Source organism: Mytilus edulis, chromosome 9, assembly GCF_963676685.1.
Source record: "Mytilus edulis chromosome 9, xbMytEdul2.2, whole genome shotgun sequence".
NCBI lineage: Eukaryota > Metazoa > Mollusca > Bivalvia > Mytilida > Mytilidae > Mytilus > Mytilus edulis.
Window position 1 is genome coordinate 87,439,224 of NC_092352.1, and position 12,939 is coordinate 87,452,162.

General features: G+C 32.3%; 1 protein-coding gene across 4 annotated transcripts in view; it reads left to right on the forward strand.

Annotated features, from left to right (window-relative positions):
- LOC139489318 (tyrosine-protein kinase Abl-like) overlaps positions 1-12,939 on the forward strand; it is a 32,077-nt gene that overhangs the window by 1,655 nt on the left and 17,483 nt on the right. For 2 of the 4 annotated variants that reach the window (XM_071275607.1, XM_071275608.1), the window contains exons 2-10: positions 133-251; positions 1,068-1,254; positions 2,611-2,681; positions 3,714-3,841; positions 5,708-5,795; positions 6,528-6,661; positions 9,759-9,843; positions 11,789-11,907; positions 12,535-12,684. In XM_071275607.1, the coding sequence (XP_071131708.1) occupies positions 147-251; positions 1,068-1,254; positions 2,611-2,681; positions 3,714-3,841; positions 5,708-5,795; positions 6,528-6,661; positions 9,759-9,843; positions 11,789-11,907; positions 12,535-12,684 (1,067 nt within the window). In that variant the 5' untranslated portion in view covers positions 133-146. The other 2 variants (XM_071275610.1, XM_071275609.1) reach the window with 2 other exon arrangements.

The following is a 12,939-nucleotide window of genomic DNA, read 5'->3' on the forward strand; positions in this document are numbered from 1 at the left end:
CTGCTTTCAAAATATAAAATCAAACATGTCAAATGAACCAAAAAACAGTATCGTTTATTTCAACATTTTGAACCTCTTTGAATCATCAATGATCTAAGATAAGGTGTTGTAATTAAATGTTATTTTTTTCAGACTAGCATAGCAGGATGATAGACATAGCTCTACTGGCAGGAGTGGCTATTGTCATTTCCTCTGTTGTGTTGGTGTTTGGATGTGTTTGTCATCTCTTTAAGAGAGGATCAGGATTCACAGTAAGTTTTTGTAAAAAAGCTATGACCCATAAATGACCTATGCCATGTATTTTTTTAAGAGACAGATAGATATAGCAATAAAAGCACTATTAAGAATTTGTATCATGAACATGATGTAGTAATCACCAAATTACAACTTTTCCTTTGATTTCTATACATTCTCAGATCACAACATGAGCATTACACAAGGAACTCTATTAATTTTACAAACTAGACAAAAAGAAACAACTCCAGTTTTAACCCCTACTTGTCAGCCTAATCAAGATAAAAATTGCAAGAAAGTTATGGAAAATCTCAATGTTATCTTTTCAAAAAGCATTCAACTAATTCTTTAAAATTTTAGTATAAAAATGTTGATAATGGAAATTTAAATATATGCAAATAAGCTAATTGATTTTCAAAGATTTTGATGGTATCTGTCAGTATCTTAACTCTCAATAGGCAGCTGTCGTGACATGCAACAAAATCTGATAATGGTTCTTGAATAGCCAAAATAGATAGGTATATTTTGAAAGTATAAATGCAATAGCTGCAAACCCGTTACATGGCACATTTATATAAAAACATGTTTAGCATGAATATAAAATAAAAAGATGTGGTATGATTGCCAATGAGACAACTCTCCACAAGAGACCAAAATGACACAGAAATTAACAATTATGAAGTGTATATCACAAATAACTTGAATATTAATTTGAAAAATACTTTTGCTTGCTAAATATCCTATAGACAAACAATTAGAGAAGCATGAAAGTTGCTTGTTTGCAAGAAAATTGTAAATATTCTTTTCTTGAATACAATTTTTATTTTGTTCAGACATTTGAAAATGATTTGGAGGGTGGCTTTGGAAATACAGTCTTTTCCCAAGATACCTCTGATATATCACAAGTTACATTTGAGACCATCCCAGATATACTAGCCAAGACAGTAACTGCTACAGCATTGAGGCCTAGAATATCCTGTACCAATACAGAAATACAGAAACAGAGTGCTAAACGAGTCGGTAAGTCTGTAATACCATCACAATTTACCAAAGTGGTAAACCATCACAAATTACCAAAGTGGTAAACAAGTTGGTAAGTGAAACCATCACAAATTACCAAAGTGGTAAACAAGTTGGTAAGTGAAACCATCACAAATTACCAAAGTGGTAATCAAGTTGGTAAGTGAAACCATCACAAATTACCAAAGTGGTAAACAAGTTGGTAAGTGAAACCATCACAAATTACCAAAGTGGTAATCAAGTTGGTAAGTAAAACCATCACAAATTACATGAACAAATTTCTAAACAATTTGGTAAATGAAGTTTCTACAAAAGGCAGAAATAAATTTTAATTTCACTGGCTTCCTTTACCAGATTACAAGCAAACAGAAATGGAGTGGTCATTGTGTTTGTTTTCTACTACAGCCGATTGCATTGAGTGTGTAGGTAAAGGTAATATCTTTGTTTAGCTTGCTAAAATGTAATAATAGTGAGACCTTTATTATGAAAGAAAAAACTGTGACATGCACCTTTGTATGTTAGCTGAAATAATTGCTGAATACTCAGATACTTTCTGTATTCCAACACAGATGAATGCTAAAATATTGGATCATAGTTGATAAATACAATGAGGCCTTCACATAACTATTTTAGAATATATTATATTCTTCCCTGGTTGCTATTTTGCAATTTCACTGCATCAACTTTTAACTTTTTGTGGGTGTTAAATAAGGGCATCACCATAAATTTATACTTGATATCAATACTTGTGCATCAAATATATATTGTCTGGGATTAAATGAGGACGTGAAAAATAAGTGGAAGATCCCTTTGCAAAAGAAAATCTTCATTTTCAGAATGGAAAAATACAAACCTTATAAGCAAGGAACAATTAGGAGCAAGAATATTTAAACATTTTTTTTTAATATAACTACAAAACCTTGCAATGAAAAAGGTTCTTATTACTTTTTAACACACTATTTATAATTTTTATGCAATTGAGGTTAAGCACTTACAAAGATGTAAGAAGATGTGGTATGAGTGCCATTGAGACACTTGTCCATCTAAGTAACAATTGTAACAAGTTAACAGTTATAGGTCAAAGTACGGTCTTAAACAAGGAGCCTTGACTCACACTAAACAGGGAGCTATAAAAGGCCCCAAAAATGACTAGTGTCAAACCATTCAAAAGGGAAACCCTATGGTCTAATCTATATAAAAAAAACCAAGAAACGAGAAACACTTATGAACAACAAAACAACAAATGACAACTACTGAACATCAGGTTCCTGACTTAGAACAGGTAAAAACAAATCCAGCCGGTATACATTTGTGTTCATAAAGTGTATTAACAGAAGTTTATGTATTTTATTTCAGCATCCTTTAAAGCTTTTCCTAGAAGTCATCTGACCTACATAAAAGAAATGGGTGTTGGCTGGTTTGGTCAGGTTAGTAGCTGAAAATATTATGACCTTCAATGAATTATCCTTCCAAGGTTATTATATTGTCACATGTTATGACCTTCAATGAATTATCCTTCCAAGGTTATTATATTGTCACATGTTATGACCTTCAATGAATTATCCTTCCAAGGTTATTATATTGTCACATGTTATGACCTTCAATGAATTATCCTTCCAAGGTTATTATATTGTCACATGTTATGACCTTCAATGAATTATCCTTCCAAGGTTATTATATTGTCACATGTTATGACCTTCAATGAATTATCCTTCCAAGGTTATTATATTGTCACATGTTATGACCTTCAATGAATTATCCTTCCAAGGTTATTATATTGTTCACAAATGTAGATTGATATGCTATCTGCTCTGGTTAAACAAAGCCTAGCATCCGCCAAATCAAATCATTTATAATTGTATTTTTTTTTTATTTTTTTTTTTTAAAGGGCGTGATGTTGTAGGCAAAGATAGCTCAAAGCACAATCAAAACCCTTTTGTCTCTACTTTGAGATCTAAATTTTGCTACCCAAGCCTTTTCTCTGCTATTTTTAGTTTAAACTAAAAAAATATAAAAAACAGTGCCGCAAGAAGATCAGTTTCAGATCTCATGTCAAAGTCTGTACAGTTTTGATAAATGTGCAAAACATATTGCATGGCTTATGGATCTAAGTGTTATTTCTACAATTATGGACAAAAAAAGATAACTCGATCAAAAATGTTGCATAAGTAAAAGATTTAATTTTATTCTGAAGTGCAATCCAAAATCAAAACAATCTATAGCCCTCACAAGCACTTTGATTATATTTTGGTATGGTTTTGGTATTAAGCTTAACCTGGGTTAAAATGATATATTTTATTCAGTGCTTGAGTGAGTTTGAAAGGTTTGAACAACCATAAATTTCATATAAATTAGCATTTGATTATAATAATTGTATCATTAGTTTTATGAAGTATTGTCTGTAACTTTTGGTGTCAATTTCAATAAAAGATAATGAAATTTTGATATATTAATTGCAGGTGCTTGTAAGTGAAGCATACAACATGGTGACAAGTAGTAGGAGTACACGTGTTGTTGTTAAAATGATGAAGGATGACGCTAACTCTATAGAACAACAACTATTCCTGCAGGATCTCTCTGTCTACAGGTAACACATACAACTATTCCTTAAGGATCTCTGTGTCTACAGGTAACACATACAACTATTCCTTCAGGATCTCTCAGTCTACAGGTAAGTGAAGCATACAACTATTCTTTCAGGATCTCTCTGTCTACAGGTAAGTGAAGCGTAAAACATGGTGACGAGTAGTAGGAGTACACGTGTTGTTGTTAAAATGATGAAGGATGATGCCAACTCTACAGAACAACAACTATTCCTTCAGGATCTCTCTGTCTACAGGTAAGTGAAGCGTACAACATGGTGACGAGTAGTAGGAGTACACGTGTTGTTGTTAAAATGATGAAGGATGATGCCAACTCTACAGAACAACAACTATTCCTTCAGGATCTCTCTGTCTACAGGTAACACATACAAATATTCCTTCAGGATCTCTCTGTCTACAGGTAACTCATACAACTATTCCTTCAGGATCTCTCTGTCTACAGGTAAGTGAAGCGTACAACATGGTGACGAGTAGTAGGAGTACACATGTTGTTGTTAAAATGATGAAGGATGACGCTAACTCTACAGAACAACAACTATTCCTTCAGGATCTCTCTGTCTACAGGTAAGTGAAGCCTACAACATGGTGACAAGTAGTAGGAGTACACGTGTTGTTGTTAAAATGATGAAGGATGATGCCAACTCTACAGAACAACAACTATTCCTTCAGGATCTCTCTGTCTACAGGTAACACATACAAATATTCCTTAAGGATCTCTCTGTCTACAGGTAACGCATACAACTATTCCTTAAGGATCTCTCTGTCTACAGGTAACGCATACAACTATTCCTTAAGGATCTCTCTGTCTACAGGTAACGCATACAACTATTCCTTCAGGATCTCTCTGTCTACAGGTAACGCATACAACTATTCCTTCAGGATCTCTCTGTCTACAGGTAACGCATACAACTATTCCTTCAGGATCTCTGTGTCTACAGGTAACGCATACAACTATTCCTTCAGGATCTCTCTGTCTACAGGTAACACATACAACTATTCCTTCAGGATCTCTCTGTCTACAGGTAACGCATACAACTATTCCTTCAGGATCTCTGTGTCTACAGGTAACGCATACAACTATTCCTTCAGGATCTGTCTGTCTACAGGTAACGCATACAACTATTCCTTCAGGATCTGTCTGTCTACAGGTAACGCATACAACTATTCCTTCAGGATCTCTCTGTCTACAGGTAACGCAAACAACTATTCCTTCAGGATCTGTCTGTCTACAGGTAACGCATACAACTATTCCTTCAGGATCTCTCTGTCTACAGGTAACGCATACAACTATTCCTTCAGGATCTCTCTGTCTACAGGTAAAGCATACAACTTACATTGGTAGGAAAGAGTATGTAATTGGGTAAATTCTATATTTCTCAATAAAAAGCTGGAGAATATGTTTTTTAAATTACTCAAAGTTACTGGATTAGAACCTTTGAACTGTACATATGTTTTGTTTTTTTATTAAAAATTATACCATCACAAATTTTTTTTCTGCTATGAATGCAATGAAAATTAAATAAGGTTGCTTACAACTAATTTTTTTATGCTCCACTGAAGAGCATGATGTTTTTCGGTCTGTTTGTCTGTCTGTTTGTCCGTCTGTCCCGCTTCAGGTAAAAGTTTTTGATGAAGTTGAATTCCAATCAATTTATAGCTTAGTACACATGTTTTACTTACTTTAAAGGTTAAACACAAGTGAACCAATGCTTGGTAAATCTTCTGTCAGAAGATTCAATAAAGTGGATACCTCAGATATGCAGGGTCGATACTTTAAAGATTGTTAATGAAGTTAAGGGGGTTAATTTTAATCTGGTTTTCATATGTAACAAGAAATATTGTTATTTCAGAGAGATGGACCATCCCAATGTGTTGAAGTTACTTGGACAATGTACAGAAGCCTCTCCTTTCTTAACTATTGTTGAGTATGCTAGCATGGTAAGTCTTCAAAACAAGTTTAAAGTTTGAAGACCGTACTTTGACCTATAGTGGTTTTCTTTTACAAAATTGTGACTTGAATGGAGAGTTGTTTCATTGGCACTCATTCCACATATTCTTATATCTATTGAACAGCGAGGAAAGGTTTTTTAAATTAAAAAAAAACAAAAAAAAAACAATGCAATACAAAAAAACAATGCAATACGAAATGAATCAGCACTTATGAAAAAGTTTCTCTCAATTTTAAAGCACATTTCACTTATATTGCAAAAATACAACTTTTTCTTGCCATCCAATATTCTAAGGACATTTAAATCACATCATCCATTAAAACAGTGTAATTGATGGCTGATTTGAAAAATGTACAGATCAATTATAGTATCTGACCAAATTTTGAAAATTAGCCACAAAGGATCAACTCAGAAATATTTTGTTTCCATACATGTGTAATTATCAGTGTAGAATGTGGTTAACATGTATGTCTAGTTCATAATATTCAATAATAATGCCATTTTTAGCTCTCTTGGCTATATTAAGACTGGCAGTTTATTAACAACTGTAATGGACATATTATGATATACTATTTTAAGTATCTGTCTGCATATAGTAATTTCTTCCTGAAACCAAAAATTTAGAAATGGATATCTGATTTGCATAAGAGGTGAGCAATTCAGGGTCTTTGGAGCCTCCTGTTTTAATATACATGAATGATCAGTTATTTTATATTTTTAGGGAGATCTGAAGAGTTACCTAAGGAAAGAACGACAGATTGTAAAAACTATGAAGGATGGTATAGTAAGGATGCAGTTTTTAACAGATATGGCCTCTGGACTACAATGTTTACATGTCAATGGATATCTTCATCAGTGAGTATCTATAGTACAAATAGACTTACTATACTGACTAAGGTCTTAACAGACATGGCCTCAGGACTACAATGTTTACATGTCAATGGATATCTTCATCAGTAAGTATCTATAGTACTTATACACTTACTATACTGACTAAGGTCTTAACAGATATGGCCTCAGGACTACAATGTTTACATGTCAATGGATATCTTCATCAGTGAGTATCTATAGTACTTATACACTTACTATACTGACTAAGGTCTTAACAGATATGGCCTCTGGACTACAATGTTTACATGTCAATGGATATCTTCATCAGTAAGTATCTATAGTACTTAGTGACTTATTATACTGACTTGAGCCAGTTTGACTGTTAACTGACTAGGGGACTGTTTTCTGACTAAGGGCCAGTTTGTCCATATACTGACAAAGGTCCAGTTTGACAGGCTACTGTCACTTTATATTGTTTGTCCCTGGACTTTTTATCATTCTGTTTATCAAACAAACAAGGGATATCTATGAGAGGTAAAGACTGACTTTATATTGTTTGTCATTCTTCCCTGGACCTTTTATCATTCTGTTTATCAAACAAACAAAAGATATCTATGAGAGGTAAAGACTGACTTTATATTGTTTGTCATTCTTCCCTGGACCTTTTATCATTCTGTTTATCAAACAAACAAACAAAAGATATCTATGAGAGGTAAAGACTGACTTTATATTGTTTGTCATTCTTCCCTGGACCTTTTATCATTCTGTTTATCAAACAAACAAACAAAAGATATCTATGAGAGGTAAAGACTGACTTTATATTGTTTGTCATTCTTCCCTGGACCTTTTATCATTCTGTTTATCAAACAAACAAAAGATATCTATGAGAGGTAAAGACTGACTTTATATTGTTTGTCATTCTTCCCTGGACCTTTTATCATTCTGTTTATCAAACAAACAAACAAAAGATATCTATGAGAGGTAAAGACTGACTTTATATTGTTTGTCATTCTTCCCTGGACCTTTTATCATTCTGTTTATCAAACAAACAAACAAAAGATATCTATGAGAGGTAAAGACTGACTTTATATTGTTTGTCATTCTTCCCTGGACCTTTTATCATTCTGTTTATCAAACAAACAAAAGATATCTATGAGAGGTAAAGACTGACTTTATATTGTTTGTCATTCTTCCCTGGACCTTTTATCATTCTGTTTATCAAACAAACAAACAAAAGATATCTATGAGAGGTAAAGACTGACTTTATATTGTTTGTCTTCCCTGAACTTTTTATCATTCTGTTTATCAAACAAACAAACAAAAGATATCTATGAGAGGTAAAGACTGACTTTATATTGTTTGTCATTCTTCCCTGGACCTTTTATCATTCTGTTTATCAAACAAACAAACAAAAGATATCTATGAGAGGTAAAGACTGACTTTATATTGTTTGTCATTCTTCCCTGGACCTTTTATCATTCTGTTTATCAAACAAACAAACAAAAGATATCTATGAGAGGTAAAGACTGACTTTATATTGTTTGTCATTCTTCCCTGGACCTTTTATCATTCTGTTTATCAAACAAACAAGGGATAACAGATATCTATGAGAGGTAAAGACTGACTTTATATTGTTTGTCATTCTTCCCTGGACCTTTTATCATTCTGTTTATCAAACAAACAAACAAAAGATATCTATGAGAGGTAAAGACTGACTTTATATTGTTTGTCATTCTTCCCTGGACCTTTTATCATTCTGTTTATCAAACAAACAAAAGATATCTATGAGAGGTAAAGACTGACTTTATATTGTTTGTCATTCTTCCCTGGACCTTTTATCATTCTGTTTATCAAACAAACAAACAAAAGATATCTATGAGAGGTAAAGACTGACTTTATATTGTTTGTCATTCTTCCCTGGACCTTTTATCATTCTGTTTATCAAACAAACAAAAGATATCTATGAGAGGTAAAGACTGACTTTATATTGTTTGTCATTCTTCCCTGGACCTTTTATCATTCTGTTTATCAAACAAACAAACAAAAGATATCTATGAGAGGTAAAGACTGACTTTATATTGTTTGTCATTCTTCCCTGGACCTTTTATCATTCTGTTTATCAAACAAACAAAAGATATCTATGAGAGGTAAAGACTGACTTTATATTGTTTGTCATTCTTCCCTGGACCTTTTATCATTCTGTTTATCAAACAAACAAAAGATATCTATGAGAGGTAAAGACTGACTTTATATTGTTTGTCATTCTTCCCTGGACCTTTTATCATTCTGTTTATCAAACAAACAAAAGATATCTATGAGAGGTAAAGACTGACTTTATATTGTTTGTCTTCCCTGAACTTTTTATCATTCTGTTTATCAAACAAACAAACAAAAGATATCGATGATAGATAAAGACTGACTTTATATTGTTTGTCATTCTTCCCTGGACCTTTTATCATTCTGTTTATCAAACAAACAAACAAAAGATATCGATGATAGATAAAGACTGACTTTATATTGTTTGTCATTCTTCCCTGGACCTTTTATCATTCTGTTTATCAAACAAACAAACAAAAGATATCGATGATAGGTAAAGACTGACTTTATATTGTTTGTCATTCTTCCCTGGACCTTTTATCATTCTGTTTATCAAACAAACAAACAAAAGATATCTATGAGAGGTAAAGACTGACTTTATATTGTTTGTCATTCTTCCCTGGACCTTTTATCATTCTGTTTATCAAACAAACAAACAAAAGATATCTATGAGAGGTAAAGACTGACTTTATATTGTTTGTCATTCTTCCCTGGACCTTTTATCATTCTGTTTATCAAACAAACAAAAGATATCGATGATAGATAAAGACTGACTTTATATAGCTGATATCTTACTGAACTTATCAATTCAAGTTGAATAGATATTAAATGAGACTGAATTTATACAAAAACTTAAACCCAATCTAGATAAGATTTGATAAATTTATTTGTATTATCTCTCTTGATTTTCCTTTTTCAAGGTTTAACATAGTTAATGACATTTGTGATGTTAACTTTGGAAGAAGAAAATGTTAGATTTAGTTGTGTTTAACATTTAATGAACACAATTATATTTTAATTACAGTGACTTTGCTTGTCGTAATTGTGTGGTGATGTCAAATATGACTGTCAAGATTGGGGATTATGGTGTAGCTGAAGACCACTTTAGGGTAAGTATATACAATGGAAAGCTGGACACCACAAATCATAAGGTTTGGAAAATAAAAATGAAGATTTTGATGTTAAATGGCCATGTTTTATAATCAATTTCCTACCTCCTCAAAGTTCTAATTTGTATCATTATAGATGCGTGTTATTGTTTATTACCTGTCAGGCAGGTAAATTTCAAGAGATTTTTTAACTGGACACACGTGACCTAGTTTTTAGTTAAAGATTAGACCATATTTGATAGCATTCTTTCTATACAAAACTAAATGCTTACAAACTAAATATTAATAAAAAGATTTATAAAAGAAATAATCTTGCAAACACATGTTCAAATCTACAAATTTACATATGATTATACTCTCCAGTCATTTTGCTTGAAAAAATATGAAAAAATCTAATCTGGTTTCATCTACATCTACAGGGTACGACGATCCATCAGCACATTGATGGCTATACGTCGGCGCATCGCAAACAGACACCTATTTTAAGATAACAAATTTAAGTGCAATAATCAATATAAATCAAAAATAATTTTGTCCAAAAAAATAAATAAACACATTTACATATATATTTACAAACAGGGTAGATATTAAATATACTGACTTTGGATCAGTATTTTAAAATGATTCAGGGAGTTAACACTGATGACGTTTTGTGGAAGTAAATTCCAAAGCACAACTGTGTATTGAAAAAATCTGTACTTAAAGTAATATGTTCTGGTACTGGATGTTTGATATTGTAGTGAATTTTTGAATCTGGTGTTTTTGACTGGCTGTGGTGAAAGGTAAAGGTTTAGGTCTACTGCTGTAAGGTGGTGTGTGATTTTATACATCAATGTGACTCGGTTGATGTTTCTGCAATTTTCAAGTGACTTCCATTTAAGATGGTCAATCGTGGAAGTGACGCTACTGGTGTTATGATACCTGTTTGTGACGTAGCGTGCTGCCTTTTTCTGTACTTTTTCAATGTTGCTAACCGGATTTTTTTGACAAATATCGGTGATTGATTTGGGGAAGTACGGCGGGCGGGCGGGTGGGCAGCAATCAAATGTTGTCCGTGCATTAACTCATGAACCGTTCAACCAAAGCTTTTAAAATATTAATATGTTGTTACTGACAACAAAATGGAGGTCAAGTTCAATAATGACCATTTTGACTTTTACGGTTCTGGAGTTATGGTTCTTGAAAGATTGAAAAATGAAGTTTCCAGTCCTGTCCGTGCATTAACTCATGAACCGTTCAACCAAAGCTTTTAAAATTTTAATATGTTGTTACTGACAACAAAATGGAGGTCAAGTTCAATAGTGACCATTTTGACTTTTACGGTTCTGGAGTTATGGTTCTTGAAAGATTGAAAAATGGCGTTTCCAGTCCTGTCCGTGCATTAACTCTCCTATGCATTTTGACTTTTACGGTTCTGGAGTTATGGTTCTTGAAAGATTGAAAAATGGCGTTTCCAGTCCTGTCCGTGCATAAAATCTCCTATGCATTAAATTTCCCAGCAACCATACTTTCTTATTTTTTTCAAGCCTTTTGTTTGAAAAATGTTAAGAATTTATTTACTAGCATGTTGTCTGAATGAACAAAGAATATATTTATCCTTTTAAATACCCATGACTTTCAGTTGTATTTTTCACAACATGCTAGTAAATAAATTCTTAACATTTTTCAAACAAAAGGCTTGAAAAAAATAAGAAAGTATGGTTGCTGGGAAATTTAATGCATAGGAGATTTTCCTTTGGGTTTTCACTTGTCCCTGTTTAGCTGCCAGGGAGAGGTCACTTGTTCAAAAGATATAGAAATTAGGTGACCCCTGTATATTATAATTTTAACTCAATAGAAATGCTGGAAATAAAAGCAAAAAGTGAAAATTGTAGTTCATAAATAAGATATGTATTCTCTGATTTTTTGTGGAGTACCTGTACTTATTTACTTTTTATTTTTGCAGGAGGATTATTATGACAATGGCCAGGACCTTTTACCAATCAGATGGATGGCTCCAGAGAGTATATCTTTAACTAATTCTATTTGGCAAGTTACTGAGTTCACTAAACAGTCAAATATGTGGTATGTTAGTCTCACTTTTAGAAGTTTTCATTTGTTTAAACTGGAAATATGAAATTTAATTATGTTTCTTTTATAAAAAAAACCATACAAAAAACCAGGACAGCTTGAAAAAAGTAGCTACTTTTGAAAGGTAAAAATTAGCTGAAGAAAAATCTTGGAAACAAAAACAGCAATTTCAAATGTTATGGAAAGAAATGATAAATCGATTGCCTGTTTATGAAAAAAAATGATTTTGGAGTATTAATAAATAAGAAAGATACTACGAATGAATCTGAAAAATTACAATTTTGACTGACAATCATTATTAAATACAAACATTTAGCTATCCATTTGATACATCTAGATATTTTGCATACTTCATACTGTACATTCATTATTTTGGGGATACTTATTTTCATGGATTGATGGGTAAACATGGTAAAGGTTAACCACAAATTCAAATTTTCTATTTGGTTGAATGCATGCTTTTGAAAACCCATGACATTGAATGTCCTTGAAAAATGTAAGATTTCATCAATCTACGAAAATTAGTACATAGGAAAATAAATTAATCTTTAGTATAAACTTTGCAGTTAACACATGAAGGTTAATAATAAAGATGATACATGTTTTTCTTATTGATTGAAGGAGTTTTGGAGTAGCCATGTTTGAAGTAACAGAATATGGACACCAACCATATAAAGATCTCACAGATGAAATGGTCTTACAGAATATGATTAAAGCTTATCCAACAAGTATAGAGTTACCCCACACAGACGATCCTATCAAATCACAGTTGTAAGTCCTTATAAGTTAATGTTGTTTGTTTTGAAATATCAAGCATCCATTCGTCAGGTCTGGTTAGCTCTCTCACATATACAATTTTTCAAAGATTTTTCAAAAACTTATATCAAAAGTATTTATCAGCAATATATCTATATCTCTATCAAGTTGGAAAATCAGTGCAGATGAACTACTTTTAAAGAGTTATGCTTCTTGAAAATATTACTGAGATGTTAAATTGTATTGTTAGCGATCTCATATCGAACAGTT